General features: G+C 34.7%; 1 protein-coding gene across 3 annotated transcripts in view; it reads right to left on the bottom strand.

Moving 5' to 3' along the window:
* LOC125680985 (G-protein-signaling modulator 2-like) overlaps nt 1-26,133 on the bottom strand; it is a 53,479-nt gene that overhangs the window by 25,258 nt on the left and 2,088 nt on the right. For 2 of the 3 annotated variants that reach the window (XM_048920855.2, XM_048920856.2), the window contains exons 2-3: nt 21,382-21,458; nt 5,612-5,832 (exon numbers count right to left, since the gene is read on the bottom strand). In XM_048920855.2, coding sequence (XP_048776812.1) covers nt 5,612-5,832; nt 21,382-21,408 — 248 coding nt within the window. In that variant the 5' untranslated portion in view covers nt 21,409-21,458. Of the gene's footprint in view, nt 1-5,611; nt 5,833-21,381; nt 21,459-21,587; nt 21,655-26,133 lie in introns of those variants that run through there. The other variant, XM_056153707.1, reaches the window with a different exon arrangement.

Genomic DNA, 26,133 nt, shown 5'->3' with positions numbered 1-26,133 from the left:
AGTTAATAAAATATAAAATCAATATAATTTTATAATTTCTTGGCATGCTAAGCTCGTAAACTGTTCCTTGATTGTTATTTATCACAACTTAAACAGAGAAAATCTGTCAAATTGTTCAAAATTAATCATGCTTTGTGCATTCTGAAAATCAATACAACTGAAATCCCATAGAAAGAATCTTTCTTTTTTAAATCATTCATGTAGAAAACTTTCATAACTATGAATTAGTCACATACACACATAGTACTGATTATCAATGCCCTATTGGGGCCCTCATCCTATCCCTTGGGTCATGATTTGAGGAAAAATGAACCTGCAGTACCTGAGGATGCTTGCATAATAATGATGCCAAATCATGGTGCTGTAAAGAGTTTTATATTTTGATCCTGTATTGCCCCCCCCCCCCCCTCCCCCATCATGATTTGAATAAATTGAAATCTGCACTAATTGAAAATGGTTGCATATTATAAAGTAAAACCCGTTTATAAGATATCTATACTAATACTTCCATCAAACAATTAGCAATATGTCACAGACTATTCCTACTAATATGCCCGAATAAATTTAAAGAGTTATTATTCCCTAAGCCCACTCTTCAATCTCCTGCCGTATCCCGGTACAATTTATGTCAGAGAAAGCAAGCCCTTAAAACTCTACCTGAGGGGTCAGTGGGTAGGGTATATGCAGGTAAGTATAGACATCTTATAAACAGGGGTTTTACTTTTAAAAACCCTCAGTTTATGTCAATAGCTATACTTACCCGCATCGAACATTTAGCAATAAATAGAATCTGTAGTCGAAGGAGGAAGGAATAGAGTACATAAAAACATTCTCACCCTATTGGCTCTTTTTCTTCAACCATTTAACTGTCTTCAACATAAAAGATCTGGCAAAGTTTTTATCACCCCAAGACTCATCTTTCAAATAGAACGACGTGAATGTATTCTCAGAGGCCCAGCAAAGCTGCTTGTAGAATTTCCTTGACTGAAGCACCATTAAATAGGGCCCAAGCTGAAGCCAAGCATCTTGTATTATGAGCTCTGACTTCTTTCAAATGCAGTTGAGAATTCTCATACACATTGTTAACACGAGAAACAATCCATCTCGACACCGACATTTTGCAGCTGGCCTATGCAAATTAGTTTGATATGTTATAAACAGTGATTCAGTCTTCTGTTTTATACCTTTTGTTCTCTTTCTATACATCTTAAAATTCTGCAAGGGCAGAGCAACAAATTCTCAGAATTAGTAGCAAATTTCTCAAATCTATAGCAATGAATACAGGGCTCCAATGTTTTCCCAATCCTCTTGAGTGTTGGCAAGGAACGGTAAATCTAGAAGGAGTTGAATACCAGAACCTTGTTGTCTATAACAGGATTCCTTGATTCGGTTGTCCTGTTATCTGATAGGTATCTAACTAAGCACCCCAGTCCTTCTCTGATGCATCTATCCACCACATGAAAGAGAAGCACCCCTCTGAAAACATTCGATTTGTTGGCCAGACCACCACTCCAGATGGGTGACTAAGGTACTGTTGATTGGAAATTAACACGATAAACTGTCTTTGTGTATTAGTTGCCATAATGGCAGAAAGTAAAACTGTAAATACTCCATCAATCTGCCCCCAACAGATGGAGTCTTTGTCTCTGATACATGTACTTTGTTTACTTTCTGGCGGAATAAATTTTTTACGGCCGATTTAAGTTGGTAAGGTCTGTTAAAGAAAATTTGAAAAATGGCCCCCCACCCCCAAAATCTTAAGAATTTAAAATTTTTTTTTTTAATCATAAACGTGTTCTAGAAGCTCAAACTTACCTGCTGGTCAAAAAATTAATATTCTCAAACACCTTTGAATCCTGCAGTCGGCCTGTTGAGTTCTTCTTAAAGCCTGATCTTTCATCAAGCCAGTTCTGAAAGGAATTATTTTCCTTCTTTCTGTCATGTTTAGCCTCAACTTTCCTCTTTTTGGGAGTTGTGAGCAACAATTTCTTCAAACATTTTGTTTCTTTAGAGTCATCTACATTTCTTTTTATATCTTTCCTTTTTGTGTCTTGCAAGTGCTGCATTTCTTTGGCATCACACAGTTTTCTGCACTGGTGTGGAGGATATCAAAGAATTTTCCACCAAAATGTTTTGGTCCAAAGGCAGATTTTCTTATAAAAGCTTATTTTCCGTTGCTTTATTCTTTGTCCTTAAGATAACGAGCCCTTCTTGTGGTTACAGAGTTGAGAATAACTCCAAGATGTAACATGAACTGAAATAATTGTGACAGCTAGAGCCTGAAAGGCTTCTTGTCTATCTTCATCAAACACAGCATGATCTAAATAAGTAGTTAGTAAAGAACCACACAAAATCTGTCTGAGCAGGAGCCTAGAGCTCATGTCAAGCCTTCTCAAGTCACTTTTATCAGACTCAAGGACTTATAAGAAAACCTGCAAGGCATCCCCACTTTTTGGTTTTGGAATCTGAGTTCAAAATGCCTTTTTCAATATTCTCATCCAAATGTGGAGATGTACAATATTTCTTTAAATTATTATCTCCATCAATCAATGAATGAAAACACCTTATTTTCCCTTTATCTTGTCATTCTTTGTCTACTTTCTCCAATGCTTGGACAATAGGGGTGAAACGATGCATCGCAATGCGGCCGAATCGCGATGCAGTGGTCTTAATTCGATGTTCGATTTATTCCGGTCTGTTTCGGTTCGATACGGTTCTAGAATCATTGCACACATTGTTTTTGATAACACGGTTTCTGATTGGCCAATGGAATTGAAAATTGCCCAATCAACATGCGAGTATACTTTGCTGTATAAAAATGGACGCAGTCAAGTTGAAAAATTTACCCCCAACGTATAAATCCTGGGTATGACAACATTTCGGCTTTAGGACAAGTGACAAGAGTGTTGCTTTATGTTAAACGTTTTTACATATGTAGAATTTATTTGCAGATAGCAATAAATACCATGACACATAAAAAAATCTTAGCATTATAAAGAATTTGGTACCTGCTATTGTATCGAATCGGAAATCATCGAATCGAGACTAAAGTAACGAAAATCAAATCGAATCAAGAAGGTACTGTATCGTTTCACCCCTATTGGACAACAGACCCATTGAATGGTAGTCCTACACATCTTTGCTCTTGCGGAGCCCTTACGTGTTCAGATGTACATAAGACTAACTCAGAGTCACTGCTCTATTTCTTCATAGGAATATCCACTGCCATCAGAAGACAAATATCCACTGCCATCAGAAGACAAATATTGTCCCGTCTCTGTGCAATCATCTTTATCTGTCTCATCAAAATCAAAAGGCTCAGAAATACGTAGTACATCACTACTACTCCGATTCTTCCTTGGACTCAGATTTTGAAGACCTATCCGATTGAGATCGGAATCTATTGAACTGTTTACGGTTAGTTTTAGGTATTTCTTTCGGTGACTCGGTGGACATTTTTTTTTTTTGGAGAGTAACTCATTGATCAATCATCTCCTGCATATTACCCAATATAACAGGATTTATTTGACCTTGAGATAATTGGCCACTGATGCCGAAAAAGCCTTGAAACTGGCCAAATAAACGAGGGAGAAAATTCTGACCTTTATGGCCATTGGAATGACCTGGTCGATAAATAAATGTTGTTTCACAGTGGTCTTCTAGTTCCAAAGACGAAACCGCCACATTTCGGTCATTCATAGGAATGACATGACCTAGAGTTCAGACTCTGCTCTTAGGTTCGAACAGTAATAGTCTCTAGTACGCTGATACATGTAGCTTCATCTGTTGGCACATCATCACATGCTCTCATGGATGGGACATTTTTCAAACCCAAATTTCTTTCATTATAAAGCGAAACAGGGTTATCCACCTCACGCTCGTCGGTAGTCTTCTGGTGGCGGGCTTCTGCCCGTGTTTCTCATTCATATGAAATACAGAAAATCAGTTTTTCTTTAAACCACGCCTTACAAACCTTACACGTCTTCCATTCTGAAAAAGTACTTTGACAATAACACTCATCATGGTCATCTTCACATGACATCTCTCTGTCACATCTCTTGCAGTCCTTGTACGAGACATCTGTCATGCTGAACACACAGCCTAATTTTTTTCACATGAAGAAAGCAAAATGGCTGTCCAAACATAAACTGAAGTACTCGAATATGGCGGGAGATTGAAGAATGGGATTAGGAAAAACAAATCTTAAAATTTATTCTGGTATAGTAGTAGGACTCTGTGGCACATTGCTAAATGTTCAATGCAGGTAAGCATAGACATTGACATAAACTGACCCTACTTGTCTTGAGAAGATTTTTATAAATTTTCCCCAATAAATGCCCATACAAAACTTTATTCCCTAATAGACATATGAATACTAGGCAACAGCTAGGCGATCAGAAAAGCTCACTTTGTTCAGGTCAGCTAAAAATTGAGGAACCAAGATAAGTGAAAAGGAAATGTAGGAACAGTAAAAAATGTAATGGAAAATGATTCATTGACCTAATTAACTATCGTAATTTTTTCCTACAATTGATTTGGGAAATTGTCAAAGATTGCTAAGCGATGACCTCCAGTTCATTTGATGCATACACAAATATCCCTTCATTAAATAACATTGTTTAAGATGTGAAAATATATGGTCTAATAATTAAGATGGTGTTTAATCCCTAGCATGCTTTTGCTGCAACCGGCATAATCAGCTGAAATAAGTAACGTTATGTGCAGTGCACTGTCCAAGTAAGGTAACAGAATACACAAATTAAATCTTTTTTTTAAATCCAGGAAGCAAAAATTAGCTTAGCAGTGGAATACTCTATTCATTCATTAAATTAGAACATGTGTGAACATAACACATGTTTAAATATGAAACTTGATATCATGAGCAATATTGCATCACGTCTAGGCTAAGAATTTTTTTTAAAAAACCCAAAAACAACATTTATTATTGCTTTAATTGATTTTAAAAGAAAATAAATATCTATACCCTTGGCCTTTGACCATATATGACCTAAAACTCTACAAGGGTCATCTATTCCTTAGGATGTACCAGTGTACCAAGACAGGTGTCAATCAAGCAAATGATTCTCAAAATATAGGAAACAATATATTACTATGTCCAGTTTGACCCTTGACCATGGGAACCCAAAATTAATAGAGGTCATCTACTCCTTATGATATACCAGTATACCAAGTTTGATGTCTGTCAAGTAAAGGGTTCTCATGATATTGAACGGACAGTATCTTCCTATGTCCAGAGTGGATAAACCCTTGCCCTTTAACCATGTGACCTCAAAATCAATAGGGGACATCCTACTCCTTCAGATGTACCAGTGTACCAAGATTAATGTCTGTCAAACATAGGGTTCTCAAGATATTGAGCAGAAAATGCATGGTCTACAGACTGACCAACATACAGACAGACTGTTGCAAAGCAATATGCCCCTCTTTTCTGAAGTGGGCATAAATAATTAAATATATATATAAACCTTATTGCAAAAAAAGATCTGAAATCTGCAAATGTATTTAAGACCAAAAAAAAAAAAACCCTCTGTACTTCTGAGTTTCAAACTATGCTACCTCTCAATACTTGAGTACCTGTTTCAATATTTACCTTGCAAGAGACAGATCCAGTTTATGGTATTCCAGGGCTTTCCCATATTCCTGTAGGTAAAAGTAAGCATTTCCAAGCTGACTGTAGATTGCACTGAGAGTTTTTAGGTCATCTGTGCCTGACTGAACTGCTGCCTCAAAAAACTGGACCCCCGTCCTGCAGTCCCCTGCTTTACACTGCCTCTCACCCTCTAAAGCCAGCTCCATGCAGGAACAGTCCATCTACAAAATGGGTCTCTCTAGAGCTATTGTGTAAACATTTAATTATCCATTGACAACACCACTATGGCTTTAAGGTGGCTCACTATACCCTGAAATAGTTTCTCAAATCAGTACGAATTGATTTAATCATAAAAGATATGATGATATATAATAAGTATATATTCCAAAAGGCAGAAAATATGCTAATTTGGGTATACCATATAATAACATGATTTTCAAAAACATTTTCGACAAATATGAACAAAAGACTCTGGCAGATTTGAACTCCAGATCCATGGTTTACCAGACCAATGCTTTAACCACTGAGCTATGATGTTAGACAAACAAATTGATTGATACAAATATTTTCGCAAAACATTCAAATTGCCATCTTGTGCCGTAGTGTCATAAAGGGTATAAGCTTTTAGTGCTTTTGTAGCAAAATATTTTTTACTATATATTCATTGTCTATCTATAACATGGTAATTGCTTTAAAAGCTATATGTGCAAAAAATTTGATATGATTGCCCCCCAGTCCATCTATCTTAAAGCGTATATAGGTACAGCCTTATTGCAGTCAGAGTCTGCAAATTTTGAACTCAGTAAATTGTTCCAGCTGTACTTTTGTGGAAATATCAAACAATTAATCCATAACATGACACTGCCTTATAAATTTTGAGCAAAAATTGAAATAGTTAACACAATTGTTGCATTTAGAGCACAGTTTGAATATTGTCACTGACAGGTTTTTCCTCAGATAGGGTAAAGCCTTCCATAAACATAACACAAAGCATTCCAAAATAATCTTATAACCTTGCTTTTGCACTGAATATAAACGTCTTTCAATTCCAGAATTTCATTTTCATTAATGCTATTTTCCCCAAGAACATCTTGCATCTTGAGACTTTTAAAACCATCACCTAACAATGGAGATCCCATAGTCATTCTCCTCAATGAGAATTCCGAGTAGGAAAGAATTATGAATAATGCTTCTTATTAGATTTAAGAGTAATCACTTTCCATTTTTAGCATCATGTTAACTCCGAGTTATAATATTGCTTCCCAATAATTCCCCAAAGATAATGTTCATCTATGAAAGAAGCTAATTTGGTAATCCTAGGAAAATTACCAGTATACTCGAGGAATCTACATATCTGTGTTATTCATTGGCTAAGTAAAGAATACATGGCAATGCCAATCCCCCACCCCCCCTCCCAAATTTTTTTAAAACTCTGAATAATTCAATTAAGGTTTTTAATCAAACTGAACCAAAATTCATTTACAGAAAGAATTAAGACAGCTAGCATTTGTTGAGATTCAGAGTTCAGTTGCCTCATTGAGCTAAATCTAAAACGATACAATTTCTCTTAATTTAAGAGAGAATTCCAAATGAATTATTTTTTCTCATTTTATACTGTCCATTATTTCAATAGTTACATGTATTCTGGAAGACAATTATTTGCAGCAATTTTCTAAAACTTTGATTTAAAAAAAAACCTCTCAAGATATTCCTGACAGAAAAGCCAAATCCATTTTGAGGACATGCAGCCTAGTAAAATTCTACTACTAGTATTTACAGAGACATTTTGAGGACAGCCTAGTAAAATTCTACTACTAGTATTTACAGAGACATTTTGAGGACAGCCTAATAAAATTCTACTACTAGTATATACAGAGATATTTACAGAGACATTTTCAGAAAGCATAAATTTCCGTAATTCAGATTGTTCAAAAAGAAATCTCGGAACTGTTGCTGCAATTGACGTCAATGCCGATTCACATGAAGAAGACTTATGGCTCCCTAACTCACATACGGACCATCAAGTTCCATCTCAATTTCTGTCTGAACGGAATGAATAATTTTGGAAACTGATTCCCAGATGACAAATGAAGCACTGCATTCATCATATACATGATCACTAATCTCTTTAGATAAATACTTGACTGTAAGTGGATCACTAATAATGATGATACATTGCTTCAGACTTTGGAAAGTACATTTCTAATTAATAGACTAACAAATCTGGACATATTGAGTCCCGACAAGAACTGCCAGTGTAAGATAAATCCCAAGAAATAAATATAATCCAAGAATAGTTCAAGCTTAAGTAAGCTCTGAATCACCTATATCTTAACTTCAGTAACTCCAACATCGATATCTTAAATACCACGTATATGTTGAAATAGAGTTAAAATTATGAATTGTTCGGTGAGCAATTAAAGGAGTAATACAGAATATCAGGACCTCAAGCAGATCAAAGGTTGTATTAAAATTGTCAAATTGACCATCTAAACCAAAAAAATATAGGACTACAGTTCCACGATCAGATCTACTATATTCAGGGCACTTTGAGGGGGCAGGCAGGGATGAGAATCAAAATATTAATTTTATGTGACCTTTATAGCACACTGATAACAAAACAGACCATATATATAAGCACATTTTTAACCAAGTGAACCATCAAAATACTGTTTATGACCAAATAAATCATCAGCCAAAAAGCATATGTTCCATGATGCTGGTATAAATATATTTAACTTCATAAACTATGAGACTATATTCCATAATGGTATACATGTATATATGTACTAACATTTCTGGTTAACCTGAACTAAACAAATAGAATACTATATGATTCATGGTGGTAGTCAAACTTTTGTTCTACTGCATGATCCCGATGAGTTAACACAAGTTCTAGTAACGTTTCTCATTCAGAAACACTTCATATCCAACATTCTCCCGATGAGTTAACACCACTTCTAGTAACATTTCTCATTCAGAAACACTTCATATCCAACATTCTCCCGATGAGTTAACACCAGTTCTAGTAACATTTCTCATTCAGAAGCACTTCATATCCAACATTCTCCCGATGAGTTAACACCAGTTCTAGTAACATTTCTCATTCAGAAACACTTCATATCTAACATTCTCCCGATGAGTTAACACCAGTTCTAGTAACATTTCTCATTCAGAAACACTTCATATCTAACATTCTCCCGATGAGTTAACACCAGTTCTAGTAACATTTTTCATTCAGAAACACTTCATATCTAACATTCTCCCGATGAGTTAACACCACTTCTAGTAACATTTCTCATTCAGAAACACTTCATATCTAACATTCTCCCGATGAGTTAACACCAGTTCTAGTAACATTTCTCATTCAGAAACACTTCATATCTAACATTCTCCCGATGAGTTAACACCAGTTCTAGTAACATTTCTCATTCAGAAACACTTCATATCTAACATTCTCCCGATGAGTTAACACCAGTTCTAGTAACATTTCTCATTCAGAAACACTTCATATCTAACATTCTCCCGATGAGTTAACACCAGTTCTAGTAACATTTTTCATTCAGAAACACTTCATATCTAACATTCTCCCGATGAGTTAACACCACTTCTAGTAACATTTCTCATTCAGAAACACTTCATATCTAACATTCTCCCGATGAGTTAACACCAGTTCTAGTAACATTTCTCATTCAGAAACACTTCATATCTAACATTCTCCCGATGAGTTAACACCAGTTCTAGTAACATTTCTCATTCAGAAACACTTCATATCTACCCTTCTACTGATTTCTATAACCACTCACACGTACGTGTATCTCTTTATTCTGTAAGGAAGTCCTTATTCATTTATACTGCATCTAATTTGGATGGGTATCAGGATAGTGAATGAAAAAGAGATGCTCATGGGCCCAATTGCTCACCTGATCAGCAGATCCCAATTGTAACAAAATATTATAGCCATTAAATTTTGTATCAAATTCCTAGTCAAAGTAGCTATGGTTTAACAAATTTATTGCTATAAAGTGAACATTGCCTCTAATCATTTCAAAATTAAGGGGCTTTTTATTCAAAAACCAAAAATATCCAGTCTTCACGAAAACATTTAAAACTTGCTGGCCAGTCGGACCAGTGAACTGTCTGAATTTACTAGCTGGCCCACAGTGAAATTTACTGGCCCCCTAAATTTTCATATGTTTATCACATTCATTATGGAATGCATTGTAAAGTTGTATAATTAATTTACTGAAACTATGGTTATTACTCATATTCATATAGTATAGTTATCGTTCTTTACAAAATAAACAAACCACGATGTCCAAACACTTCCTTTATGTGCTTTTTTTTAAAATTTATTTTTATTTTGATAGTAAATTTAAGCAACTAAAACATTTAGAATATCTAAATCCAACATTATATTTAATGTGACCTACAGAAAGTCTGCAAGCCCATCGGACTTCCTGATTTTTAATTTTCAATGACCCGACCGTAAAATTCACTTGCCTCGGTCTTCGGACCACTGAGTTTTCATGAAGACTGAATATATCACACATTTGTTTCCATATCATCTAACATGAAATGCATCCATTGTGAACCTCACCCGATTGCAAAGGACAAAAACTTGAATATAGAATCATATTTTTAAAAAGACTTATACATCTTTATAAATTTTGTGGTCCCTTTATGGATATCAGAGGTTACGGTATGAATACACTAGAAACAACTGTTATTACATCCTTAGGGTATTAGCATGTTTTCATATTTATAAAACATTTTAAAACATAAATGATTATCAATCTCATGGTATGGCTTGAACAAACTTGAATATACATAAAAATAGCAGGTTTCCATTTGTATTTCAAACAGTACAGCTCTTATTTCTAATGAGAAAAAAAAATTAAAGATCTAAAAAAAAAAATTTCTATTCTAGGTAACACTTTGCACTTTCTAAAACTCAGGAGATTATATGTTTAGAACTAACTTGACTCTACCAAATATAAGAAAGCTTAAGGAAAAATTGGTCCAGTGGTTTTAGAGAAGATAATAAATTTAACTTAAAAAGTTTACAACAACAACAATGACAGACAACGGACAAATTCAGTTAGAAAAGTTCATATAAGCCTCCAATTCAATTAAGTGAGCTAAAGGTGAGGAAAAAACTTGTAAATTATTTCATGCAAAATTCCAATTTCTGACAGTGAAACCAAAAGCAATATAGATGATAAATTTATCAATGGGAAGATCCTAAAACTGGGCAAATTCAATTACCACTTATGTAAAGCAGCATTAAGCACTAGGGAGAGATTATAATGTTACACCATAAAAGCTTTTCAGATCCCCAAAACAGACAAAAATATCATCCACCATTGTTGACAGTGCTGTTAGGACAAACTACAGCACAATTAAAGCTCCTGGAATCAATACATGATAGCCCTACAATTACTCATCTACCGGACTGGATGACACACTTACAGGTCTCCTCTGTCCTCTAACGGTATTGAAATATAATTTATCATAGACGTAATATGTCCTACTTTCCGATTAGCTTTCTGCACTGAGACACACACACCATTGCCTGCAGAATTTTATTCTTGATAATTTTTAATACAAATGCAAGCATATACAGCTATAACACTCTATAACTTTATGAAGCAGTTCAATGTCATTTATCATTTCATCATTGTTGACCTTATTCGAATTATGACAGTAAACAGCTTCTTCTAGAATCTATAAAAAATCCTATAATCTTCAAAATTCGCAAAGATTGATGGATGCGATCTAAACCAAGAGGAAATTAAGAAATAATTACCATTTTCAATGGTGTTATGTTCAGTCTTGAATGCCACAACTTTTGTAGATAATTAGTTATAATGTCTGTCAGCACAGACTGAATGGCAAATAAGGAGTGCTTATGAAATGCATCAATTTCAGAGTGTGACCACCTTCAATCGTGGCCTCGACCTTTCTAAATGACCTCCATCTTTAGCAGTGACCATTACATTTATCAAGTCTCAACCTTGCATACATAGTAACGACCTGAATGTTAAAAGCTGCAGACAGATATTAATATTCAAACTAAGAAAGATTGTGAAAAACAAGAGGCCCAGGGGTCACATTGCTCACCTGAGTCACCTTGGCCCTGTCATTGATCAGCTGATGAAATAAAAAAAAAAAAATTTAATCTTTATTCCCATAAAAAATTTTGACCCCATATTGTGGCCCCAACCTAGCTCCAAAGAATCACAACATAACTGAAAATGAATTCACATAACACAGAGATGCATAAACACCAATATGACTAAAATGATCTTGTTGTTCTGGATAAGACCAAGGTCACAAGGTCATAGATCATGGTATGATATCAAGACCTTGCTTTAAGAAATCTACATACAGAATATGAAAACTCCATCTTAAATAGTTCAAGAGATATACTTCTAAAGATATTTACTGTGAATTTACAGTAAGTGTGAACGACTCGGTTTCTCAAGTTCATTCGCGGTCTCGGATAGTTGATTTCAAAACAAATCTGTCAATGATGACGCATCAAGGAAAGAACAATCACAAAAATAAAAATAATTTTAGATGGGCACACGTGTCTATACACTAGTGTGTCATTACATAATCTTTTAGCACGATGGAAGAGACTCTGCGAAAAGGGGAAACCAATACCAACTAAAACAATGACGTTGATTTTAAAATTACATGCCGAGGGTTTATTTTATGGTAAAATCAGTAAGAAATTAGGCATCTCAAAGGCCACGTTATAAAATTGTCAATCATAGGAACTCTTGCACTGAAAGTGTCGCCAACGAAGCTCACACCGGATGTACTTCTGTTTATCGAGTATGAAATTAAAAAGAAATAAGTGTATATAATAGAGAAATCGGACAAAATTTATTAAGAAGAAATATTTGTACCCCTGACAATGTACCATCGGTGTCTTTAATTTGTAGAGGTGCGAGAAATTTTTTGGGGAATGACTTTCAAGAAACTGCAAACAAAATCCTAGAGAAGCATATTTCGTCTGGACACAGGGGCTCGTCACGAAATTTTTGTCTTTTTAAAATTTGACATCGTCTATTCTATATTTACAAATAAATGTAAATATAGAATAGAGAGGGTCAATTCGTGGCGAGCCCCTGTGGTCTGAACACGAACGAAATGTTGAAAACTTCTTTGCTATTGATTTTATTGCAATTTAGGCCGAGTCAGTTATATATATATTTGACGAAGCGAGTGTCATTCGTACAACGGGTAATCTCAATCATGGACATGCAGTTAGGGGTGGACCAGCGATATATATTCAAAGGTACGCCAGTAATGCAACATTAACAATCAAACTTTGCTGTGGTTTATTATGATGTTAAAGAAGGCGCGTCTAATGCTAACAAAATGCTGAATTTCTTTAATAATGTGTTACAGGAGAGGGATGGTTTGGGGAATTTAGTTTTTGATAGAATTCACAGAACTTGCAGTTGTTCATTCAATAAGCAAGTTCCGAGTTACACAAAAATTATTTCCCTTTGTCGAACTCTTTCGCATTTTATGACGTTTGGTGGGTACACAATGTATACATTATATTGTAGACTGGCATTGTACATAACGATTACGTACGATTAATGTAATAAAAGCGTAACTTTTGTTTATATCAATCACTGGTATGTATATTCTGGCCATATCAAGCATAATCTGTTTGAATAAGATCATCAAATTGGCTAATTAAATCATTATTCGTTTCCTCTTCTACATGAGTGAAGCTTTTATCAAAGAAAGATGGCAATTAACAGTATTTGTTGCCTTTCCTCTGAGATAGGATGGTCTCAGAAACTGTGGATATCATCTTTTAAGAAATAATACAACGATAGTTATTAGCAAATGTACCCACTGTCATCATATTTTACGTCATAATTTACAGAAGAGTTCGACAATGGGGAAATAACTCTTGGGGAACTCAGAACTTCCGTATTAACAGTATCTAGCGATGGTTACTTCCGAATTTCTTACGAAATTGTGGGTATATATAACAGTAAAAGACATCAAAGCATCCAATTGCCATGTGTTGAAAATAAATGTTTTCTCCAAGAAGAATATCTATTGATCTTATTATTACTTAATCTGACAAATTATTTTAGGGGCGAGATCAAATGTTCAATGTTTGAGAAAACTGAGTTCGTATAGTTCTCACAAAGACACCCCCCGCCCCCAATACAAAATTAAATATGAAGTATGTTGAAACTAGTCGATTAAGAAGTAAAACAAATGAAAGTGTACATTGAAACTATTAAATGTTTATTAAAATGTATTACTATGTGGTTTTAAAGTCAGATGTCTTTTTTTTCCACTAAAGTGTAATTGATGTCGGATGACAGAAACTTACGAGTTTTTACCCCCTCTTCCCCCTAACTATTTGAATTTGGAAATTTTTCCAACATCGATCATTTGATCTCGCCCTTATCCAATGCTTTGTAAGATTTCGAAAATATCCTCTGAGAGATTTATTTAAAAATAACGATATGGAAACTGCGAATGTAAAAGAGACAACAAAACAAAAGCATTATTCTTAAATGGACAAAATCGCCTATAGAAACATGTACTGAAGTTTCTGATCACTTCAAACTGACAAGTATCTACAGGAATTTAAGGGAGTAACCTTTCAATTTTTATTGGGATATAGAGGCAACTGTGGATCCTGCCTTTTCCCACAGTATTTTCAAACCCGTCTTTTTTTTTCAATATCCAACACTATTTAAATTCTGGGATATTGCTATCCTAGTGCCTTTCCTTTACATATCGGAGCCCGCCTTTTTCACTCTGTATCCCGCCTTTTTATTTCAAATTCTTTCATGCCCCCTCCCATACCTATTGATACTGCGGTGGATTATATTAGTATGGCACGTTTATTCCTGTTTAAACGATAAAATTTATAAGGTATCTGATAAAAGTTATATCTTCTAAAGTTTACGAGATATCTTATATCTTTTATAAGACATCTTATATTTTTTTCTTTATAAGATATCCCATTACTTTTATACATGTAGATATCTAATATATATTAGATAAACTTTACAAGACATTTTATTAATTTAATCTCAAATCACTGTTGTCAAATCAAAACCGATATTGAATCTCACGCTACGTACGGTGCAACTTACATTGTAATCAAATAGTGAAACTTACACTTGTTAAGCACGGGATAATATAATGCCAAATACTTGGGAACGCCTACCTATAACAGTGCTCAAAAGTTGCGAGTAAAACGGTCGCATTTGTGACCAGAAAATCAATTTTGCGACTAGAGTTTATAATTAAGTCGCATTTTCGGGAGTGAAGAAAACATCTGTTTTTAAGGTCATCTCCGAGGCCCTGTGACATTCACACCTGATGCCGAGTGTTTGGCAATGGATGGAACTGCCACTACCTGTTTTAACGACTTAGGTCTGTCACGGCCAGGATTCGAACCCCAGCCTTCCAAATGCGGGCAAGCACTCTAACCGTTAGTCCACTGTGGCAGTATAAATATGAAAACCCTACCTTAAATAGTTCAGGAGATATTAAAGGTCAGGTTGTTTTTTTTTAAAGTAGGTCAAACACCAAGGTCAAAAGATCAAACACTATTGTGTACAAGGTCTTGCCACAAAGAATCCATATGTAGAATATGAAAGTCCCACCTAAAATAGGTAGATATATTCAATATGTCATGTTTTCTCAAAAGCAGGTTAAACTCCCAAGTTCAGTCAAAGATTATGATATGAAATGAAAGGTCTTGCCAATAAGAAATACTACAAGATACGAAAGATCTAGCTGCCTTAAATAGTTCAGGACATATTGTATAGGTTCAGGCAATGAAATTAAGGGAAAATACTCGCTAAATGCGAGTTAAAAATTGAAATTGCGAGTAAAAAATCACAAGTGATCGCAACTTTTTGCGAGTGAAAAAACACTGATCTTTTTCCCGGTTTTCCTTGGTTTATTGGCTGTCCTTTGAATATACAAGTATTGAAAAAGTAAACGTGGATCGAATAAATAACTAAGGCCAAGGTCATCTCAGTCAGTGATGTCGAAGATGGCCTACCCTTCAAGCACACTTCAGGCGTCTCAGTGACGTCTGATTTAAATAGCAAGCATGTTGATCTCATCCGTTGATTGATTGTATCTTGCTTAACGTCTCGCTCGAGAATTTTTCACTCATATGGAGACGTCACCAAGACCGATGAAGGACTTCAATTTAGGGCTATGCTCGGCGCTTAGGGCCATTGAGCAGTGAGGGTTCTTTAGCGTGCCACACCTACTCTGACACGGGACATCCGTTTTTAAGGTAATCTCTGAGCGTTTGGCGATGGAACTGTCACCTGATTTAACGACTTAGGTCTGTCGAGGCCGGGATTTGAAACCCGGCCTTCCGCATACAGGGCGATAGCTGCAATAATATAGCCCTATCCAATTTTTTTTCTATTCTGACGTTTTCGGGATAGGGCTACAATTCCATAGGATCTCCGTAATGGTGCAAATTAATTTTATGAATAACCGATAATAAACTCTGTGTATTAGTCCCAAATGTTATTTACACCAAAAGGAATACCAACTTTGTGCTCGGGCATGTCTAATAAAGGTGTTTTTCATTAAATATAATGTACAGCATGCAAAATTCTTCGTCTGCTCCACCATGCTTGTTATCGCGAGATCTCGTAGGTGGATCTAATGAAAAACCTAAACATTGACAATCAGCGCGAAAATGTAGTTACTCGAGCCACTTCGACAAAGAAAGGAAAATCATATTGTTGCAAAAAGAATTTACACTCTGCCGTTCGGTTTTTAACTTGATATTAAATTCAAACCTTTTCAATACCCACGAAATAGCTTTCGCCTCCATACTTGTCCATTGATGTAAATACTACCTTATATGGCATATGCAAATGACTTGACAATCGGAAGTTGAAACTTCAGTACATCAAACATGGCGCACAAATATGAATCGAGAAATTGGAATTTATCGAAATTGTTGAAAATGGTAGAATAGAGCCTCATAAATCTTAAGTTGCAGGTTGTAAATTTATATATTGACTAAGAAACATAGAATATCATTTTATTTACGTAAAAAAGGTCAGGAAATGTTTAGAATGAGTGCAAATGTTGCGGGAGTGAATCACTCCCGCATTTTGCACCATTACGGAGATCCTAAGGAGTTGTAGCCCTCTCCCTAAAAAAAAAAAAAAAAAAAAAAAATCAGAGAGGACTACATTATTGCAGCTAACAGGGCGAATGCTCTAACCTCTTTGCCACCGCGGCGGTCCGTGTCTACATGCAACAACAATGTTAGTGTCACCGTTTCACGCGGTGTCCTTCTGTACTCTGTAGTCAAACACTTCGAGTTCGCGGGGTTTTCTTTTCAACTAGAATTTTTTAGATGGAATTTCTAAAAGTTTTGAACATATAGTTTGAATTGGCGCAGTCTTCAAGATTTCAATCCACATGATGTAAATACTAGTGGTAGATCTCTGGACAGCGAGTACGCCGCACAAGTGTACCCTATGACCCTCACCATGCACCATGTATGTTGTCTGATAATTCATTAACTTTTAAATGAAAGAATTCACAATCTTATTTTCATTATTGCACTTTAAAGGAGATTTTAAAAGATTTTCCCTATATTTTGATAAAGAGATGCTTGTTTTCTTAAATTCATGTAAAACAGCAATCGATTGAAAAATGCTAGTAAAAGCTCAATTTTGCTAGTTGGCAAATAATCCACTAGCTAAAATTTGCTAGTAGTGAAAAAAGTTAATTTCGATCCCTGAGGTTAGATGTTATCAAAAGTAGGTCAAACTTTCAGCTCAAAGTCAAAAGATCACACAACATTGCATCACATGAAAGGTATTTCCATAAAGAATGTATATACAAAGTATGAAAGTCCTTGCTTATGTAGTTCATAAGATATTTTCAAACATTTTCCCTATATATCAGCTTATAACATTTTGATCCCCTATTGTGGCCCCAACCTACCCTGGAGATCATGAATTACACAAACTTAGATCTGCTCTGTCAAGAAGCTTTCATGTAAATTTGATTTTTTTCTGGCACAATGGTTTTCTGAGAAGATTTTCCCTTAATACTCACATGTAACATATTCATCCCCTCTTGTGGCCCCATCCTACCCCCGGGGGCCATGGTCTGAACAAACTTGAATCTGCACTCTATCAGGAAACGTTCATGTAAATTTCAACTTTCTGGCCCAGTGGTTCTTGAGAAGATTTTTAAATAACCCCACCTCCTTTTGCATTTTTGTGATTATCTCCCCTTGGAGAAGAGCATTGCTCTTTATTTGAGCCAACTTGAATCTCCTTTAACTAAGGATGCTTTTTGCCAAGTTTGGTTGAAATTGGTCAGGTGGTTCTGGGGAAGAAGTTTAAAATGTGAAAAGTTAACAGATGAACGGACAACAGACAATGGGTGATCAGAAAAGCCCACTTGAGCTAAAAAGATGAATCACAACAATTAAAGTGTACATATTGAGATATATAGCCCTATATGAATAAGAAATTGGTATAAAATGTCATTTTTCAGACACTGCAAACTTAGTAATCCTCTCCGTAGCCGACATTGTACGGTATAACTAAGGTAGTCAATCCCTGATAATAATTCTGATGGGATTTCTGTATCGCCTGCCATTAATCTGAGCACTTCATCATGGTCTATGTAATGGATTGACAGCAGCAATGGACAATAGGTTATTGTTTATACAAGGACGACATTGGACGTCACACAGCAGCCAAAATCGTTATCATCTTCAGCCACTATGATCAGGCAATGCTTGCACATCAACCTCATTTCCTTGTCAATATCTACACTAGATATGTCTAAATTTCTTGCATTTGCATTAACTTCATTGATTGTGCAGACTGTCTCTCACTTGTTCAACCCCATTGTCTGTTGTTGTATACTTCCAAGTGTAAATCACTTCAATTAAGATCATCTCATTTTCATTTGAGAACATTAGACTGTTCAATCTCCATATTGATCAGAATATATGTGGTTTGCATGTTTTGGCGGGTGCCTATTTAAGCTGCAGATTTGTTCAATCTTATTGAATGAAATACAAAGCACCTGAAACAAATGACTTTACGATTTCACAGTTCATCATAGTTATGTCCCCTGACTACCAAGCAATAACCTTACAGAATGACAAGTTCTGAAAAGAAGTATAACATACTTTGCCATTAATTGTTGAAAGCCCGGATAGCCTTCATCAATCTAATTAAAATTGGATCCTTTGATCTGTTCACTAATTCTGCTTGATACAGAATTGGAAGTTCTCTGACAAAAAACTGAGATAGAGAACTACAGATCCCTCCATTATAAAAACCTGCAGGCTATGACTTTCTGTGCACAATTTCACTTGACTGTTTCAAGATTTTATTACATATATAAATCTAGGAGTATTACAACAAAGTGGAACTGTAAGATGTAGTTGGGTTGTTTTTTTTGGGGGGGTGGGGGGTTGGGGGTTGAAAATTTCCAAAAACTTTGTTGGTGGTCAAGGTCACAGGGTCAACAAATCTGGTGTCGTTGGAGAGGTCCTCTCACAAGAAATGCACATGCTAATTATAAAAGCAGTACCTCTTACGATTTGAAAAATTGGCTTACATCCAAATTTTCTAAAAGCAGGTCAAAGGTCAATGTTAAGGTCATCAGGTCAAAGGTTTTGGTGTCAATGGGAAAGGTCTTGCCTCAATGAATACATACACATATCAAATATGAAAGGTCTACCTCTTATAGTGTAAAAGATATGACCAAGCTTAAAGTTGTTTGCCAGAGACTGGCCAAAAACTGGAATTCCCAAATCTTAGATTTTGGGGACAAAATAATTCACTGTAATAAAGTATAAAACTTGAGAAGTAAAATCACTACTCTTCAAAATAAAATTGAAATCAAAATCATGAGGAACATATATACACCAAGTCTGATGATCCATTAAGCCTTAATTAAAAGTAGTTTTTTCTTCCATGATTACCTCTGAAACCATGACCTCGACCTTTGACCTTGAGAAAAGGGATTCTTTCATCAAAGGGAGCATGTGTACCAGGTTTGATTACCCTAGTCTTATTAGTACTCTTTTTTATCTTTCCCACAAGGCGCTGACAGATGAACAGACAAACACTGAGAAACACTACAAGGCGCTGACAGATGGATGCACACACACAGAGACAGTGAGACATAACATGAACCATTTATGATGGGCATATAAAACAGATCAGATTCAAAGAAAAAAAACAGAAATCTAAAGATAAGAGTGACAGATTACTTTAAATAAGCTGGAAATCCCCAAGTTTCCAGGAATTATGCAGGATTGAGGTATACAGCAAGCTTTGTGGAGATAACAAAGAGAGCCACACAAACTGCACAATATATTGAGATACTTCAAAGTTCAGAAAAGATACATTAATTTAACCCTGGAAAAGTATGTGTCATATATCTATCAAAAATGCTGAATACAAGTGGTGTCTGATAAGGAAGAGAGAACTGGCATAGATGTCCAAAGAGTGGGAAACTTGTATACATTCAATAGATAAAGATATCAACACATATCAAAAAAAAAATCTAAACACTTGAACAGTATTCTACTTAAACAAAGATGTAATAAGTTCATTATTGCCTTTTTCTTTTGGACAAGCTCAGAATGCTATACTTATCCATTAATAAGTTGAGTCCTGTCAGGCTGTGTTTATCAGAATGTTAAGCAACAGGAAGTTACTATCTTGGTTCATACATAATCATGGTGCACTTTAGAATAATTTAATGATTGATGAATAGAATTTATCACCAAAGAAAAAAGAAAACTACTAGTAAATATACTTTTGATCTTCTAAGGAAATCCAAAGACAAAAATTTACTTTTATAGCAATCTAAATTTCCTCAATCAAAAAAATAAAATAAAAACCAAACAAGTGCATCAACAATTTATATATTCCTTCACAACAATGTAGAGTTACATTGATTTATTAGATAGACATTGTCACCAACAAAGACATCAGATATATCCATATGTCACCTTGACCTTTAAAATCAATAAAGGGTTGACAAATTACCATGGGAAAAAGTATGCAAATTTTAATGATCTCGTTCCAGGGCTTTGAATTATGTCCACAACAATTTTAGGAATTCCCTCAAGTGGTATTGACCATAAAATCAATCACTATGGAGAACAAGTTCACAAAGTTGATGACCCCTCTCCCCCATTCTAAAGTTTTCTCTCTAAAGTTTTCTCTGAATTCTGTCTGTGTGGATTTTTCAAAAATTCCCTTCAATGACCTTGACCTTTGAACCATAACCTTGACAATCAATAGTGTAGGACAATTTACCATGGGGAACAAACATGTAAAGTTCAATGATCCAAAGCGCTAAGGTGTTCTAGCCCATAAGGTAAACATATACACACAACACAGCATTTCCTTTTTCTCCTCTGCTTATCATTTATACAAAGGGATAAAATTCTTCTTACAATTACATCTGCGTTTTCTGTTATATGAAGTTGTAAATAAAATGCCTTTAGGGTAATTCTGATGGATAATGAACTTCCTGATAATGTCTCATCGATGCACAACAAAATCACATTAAAAACATGTCCTGTGTGTCACAACTTTCACACCTATTAAATGGCAAGATTATTCTATTTTGTTATCAACATTTAAACCAAATGTGCATAGACAAGATTTGCCTGCAAAATCAGAAGCACTAAATTACATGTTCAATACTGCCTAATTAAAAATACATACCTTGGACTGTATGGGAAGGGAATCCATATTAAACCTGATTTCTCCTCTAAACAATTACATTGTAAGTACCGCAGTTCCTGGAAGGAAAACTTACAACTTTAGTACCACAATACAAAATCCATAAAATGAAAAGCTGTCAAATTATTTCAACAGGCAGTTTATCAGTGAACAAGAAAATGGGCAGCATTAAATATTTATTTTCACACTCCAGTCTATGTATTGGCAGTCATTGTCAGACGCTCTGCAATGGTTTGGGGTGCAAAATCCCATGATTCATTGCCTGTTGTTGAATGATAAATGGCAGAAAATAGTATCATTAAAGATCTTTTTTAGAATCATTCAGAGAGCAAAAAGAAAATTTCAAAGCCAACAATACATGTTTGACTTTTAAAATGTTTATAAAATATACTTTTAATAAAGAGCTTTGGTGGCAAGAAAAATCTTCACATGATAATTATGGTGGCAAGAAAAATCTTCACCTGATAATTATGGAAACTTTTATCTTGTTTACTCACCTGATAATCACACCAGTGTTTACTAGGTGTACATATATATGGATTTAAGCTATTACTGAACAAGATCCTTTTAAATCATAATTCAAATTTTCACAAAATGATATGTCTTTTGAGAAAGTATTGGGTATCATTTAAAGCAATATTTTTTCTTTCCAATTTTTAACATCACCTAAAAAAAATAATTGTTCAGTACAATTCCAATAATATACTACATAAATCAGCATGGGTTTTGATTCATTATTCCAAATGAAAATACCGATTTTTCACAAACTTCATGAACACTGTAGGAAAATGTACAAATAACCAGTGACTACGAATAGCTGAACAAACTAAGCTTGGGTCATCATCACAGTTCCCTAATATACCATGAAATTTCTCTCTAAAAACCCAATACATGTTGATGCTGCAGACAATTTCATTATGGTCTAAGCTTTCAGACATTATCGACTATTATTCCCAGGGCCATGGGGCAAAATCAAATACAACGCAGGGCTGCTGATCCACAGACGAAACAAAGAACGAAGGAACACACAAAAGCTAATTTGTTTATGAAATGACTTAAGCAGGGAAAAAAGAGCTAACTAGAGTCAAACTGACTAAAAACACCAGAATAAACCAATAAATCAAGAGTTCTTGTTAGATCTTCTCTATTGATTTGTATGATAAAGATGATAACTGATATGAACAAGATAAATTAATAGTGAATCTGTGCACTGTGAATATACATCTTCGAGGTTATATTCCTGTTGACTAATTCTGAAGATTTTACATGTACTGAGCCGATGAAGAAAGCTGCTAGGTGCAGAATTTATTGTAAAACATTTTATAAACAGAATTAATTCCTCACAATATGCAGTAGGGTTTAAACAGTCCTATAAATCTGGAAACTGCTGGAACTTCAACCCATACTAATAATCTATAAATTTTCACAAAGCCTGTGCAGGTCAAGATTTCAGATTTCAAATTCATAAAACTCATACAATTTGAATACATAGGAAATTATGTCTTAAAAAATTCCTAGTAACCATGGTAACAGTTTGAAAATAATGCAATGGTGGTATTAAGGGCTATCACAGGTTTAATTTTTATGCCCTCTGAGCAGGGAACTGTGCTGCAGAATTCTGCAATTGTGATGTTATGCATGCTATTACATTATAATTTTTGGGAAACTTTGACTTTAGGGGAGTGCAATTAACATCACCTGAAGCCCAGAGCAACCAATTGTAGAGGTCAGGCGAGCAAAAATCAATACTGCATTTGCCCAATTTAAAGTGAAAATAAATGCATTATTCGTTGTACAACTGTCAATATTATGTCAACCGACTGTAAGAATTAACTTTTAAATATTGCCAAGTGAAGATCTGCAATCCATTTTAACGTACTAAATATATATGCATTGTGCATTGATGACAAAAGTCAATTCAGTGAGAAAATAGAGAAGTATTGGGTTTACCAGGGTACATGTTCCATATTCGGCTCTGTCCACAAATTCGTATTCTTTTTAGGATTTTTGTGATTAATCGATGTTCATTATCTTTTTCTGAACAATTATGAAGAGAAAACATTAGGTTGACAAATTACACTCTGTGGACAACATCATATAACTGTTGTTGTACTCTGATAAAGAGAAAAGTCACACACACTGCAAGTACTGTTAAAAGTATCAAGATATTGCCAAATCCAAGGGTCCAGGTAAAACTAGAAGGTTGTTCGCATTCTGTGTAGAAAGTATGAAATGCCATATTATTATGATTAAACTGAATCATTTATCGCTTGGCCAGAAGCTATCAAACAAATTAATGATAATAAAAGATATGAAACTGTCAATTGTTTGCAGATCTATATTTCAACTTGCATGCATCAACTCCATTTTTAGGGTTTTTGTTATATCATTGTCATTGTCAATCAGTAGTTCATGGGCTCTCAACTGACCATCTTGGGCTATATCCTTTTTGTTGCTGCCAAGAACCCCTGGGCTAGTAGTTAATTTTTTTTTAGTCGCACATGGACCCCTGCTTTTGTAATTATTAGAACAAACAATAGTTCAGATGGATCAAAATAAAAATGGTGTAAAAATATGTTCAGAAAGAAATAATTTTGTAGATTATGCCTTCTCATCTAAGTGGAGTCAGTGATATGAACAGTTAACTCCATTGATTTTATATTTTTATGTGTACTTTACTTCATCTAACTGTCAAGTATTCAGGTCTTTTGGACATGAAAGTGCAATAAAAATCAACTCTATTTAAAAACTTTGGCTGTACTACATTTTCCCTCGATGTCAATGAGCATCCATGAATTTATAAAATTGTATCAACATTGTAATTCGATCATGTTATTCACATTCAAATCAAATTAATTTGAATTCCAAAATAATCTGTCATTTGAATTCAACATAAATAGCTGTAACTTGAAATAGAAAAATAATTTTACCCCCCCCCCCAAAAAAAATACCCTGCTTTTATTCATATTCCCAATTCTGTCAGATTGCTTACAATGTCATATACACACATGTAATAAAAACAAAAGACAGATTTATGGGATTTCAGTGATTTTGATCCTAATTGTGAAATGCAGCTCTGGCAACATTCGTTTTCAGTGAAACAGCAAATAAATATACATGTCCAGAAAAAAAAAATATTTTGACTGCTTGACAACGATTGTGATTCCATAGGTCTTTATAAACTTGTTAATAATTCATTGTTGAATGTAGACAGCTAATCTGCCAAAAGTAGGGGCAAGAAATCACTGGTTGTTGGCCCTTACAGAGAACCCAGTTTGATGAGTCTTGTTCTTCATTTATGCATATCAATAAACATATACTGAAACTTGTTGCTGGTATTAATTGTACTCAGTTATACAAATGAAATGTTATAAGATTTTTCTGGGCAAGAAATACAATTGAGTAAACTTGATGGCCAAAAACAATGAACATAAACCATTGTGCTACAATATGTCAAAGATTACTGACTGACTGAAAACATATCTAACTAAACACAATTTTCACAGTGTACATTTGATAATTATAGTGATGTACAATATAAGCAAAACAAAGCTATGCTGCAAGAACAAGTGAAAACAAAGGGATCAATCTTTTACATGCAACTCCTACAAAGAATACAAAATAAAGATTAGGGCAAAATTGGACCTATGGAACACCAGAGGTGACATCAGGTGCCTAGGAGAAGTAAGTATTTCCTGTTGACTGATCACAACCAAGCATCATTAAATATCAAATATACTACAAAAATTTGAACATGAATGAGTCGACACACAAGGTAGTGACAAAATTTTGGTCCAGTGTGAGCCCTGTCGAATCACACATGGGAATACCTCAAAATCATAAGGCCAAAATAAAATAAATGTGTGTTTCCAGTTTCCGGACATTTTGACTACTATTGATCTTCAAAATGTTCGAAAAGTAATTGTAATGTGTATTCACATGTGTTCAAAGAGTATCAAAAACTAATATTTCAAGTAAAATGTTTAACCTACCTACCGTACCTAATTATTGGGGGAGTGAAATAGGAAACACATAGATTTTATTTGGGCCTGATTAACATGGCCTTGCTATTATCAAGAAGATTCTTTAAAGGTTTTCCCCCCTATTTTCATGTAGTATGTAAAATTTGTTCCTTGATCTTAGACCAACCTTAACCCCTGCGGTCTATGAAAAAAACTGATTAATTCAAAACATTTGCATATATTGATGTGATTTAGAGTGGCCCTGCTTCTCTTGAAAACATTTTCTTTTTCAAACATCCCTTCTCAGTGGTCCTTGATAGGAACTTTGTCAGAGATTACATATATTCTCATGTGTGAAAGTTTGATCTATTAAGGCTCCTATCCCAGGGCCATGATGTGAAGAAAATTGAATGAGTAGTATGTTTCAGTTTATTAAAACTGGGGGTTCTGGGATATGTGGTTATATCCACAATCACCTATGAACTAGTGATGGGAATTGGTGAGAATTTCATAATTATCGATTATAATCGGACATATAAAAATTCTGTAATAATTAAAGGAATTCAACTACTGAAAAAGTGTAAATAAATATTTTCTACATTTATATTTGTTGCTTCTATAGCTGAGAGAGTGTAAGTGAATATTTTCTGTGTGTATTTGTAACAGTTATTCTTTTAATTACATAAAAGTCGCCAAAAACGGATATCGTTTACTTCAGTTATACCCCTGTATATCAAAGTTACACGTCATTAACTGACGATGATCTGGCTTA

The sequence above is a fragment of the Ostrea edulis genome, chromosome 2 (genome assembly GCF_947568905.1).
Source record: "Ostrea edulis chromosome 2, xbOstEdul1.1, whole genome shotgun sequence".
Classification (NCBI taxonomy): domain Eukaryota; kingdom Metazoa; phylum Mollusca; class Bivalvia; order Ostreida; family Ostreidae; genus Ostrea; species Ostrea edulis.
This window is presented reverse-complemented; position numbering and strand designations above follow the sequence as displayed.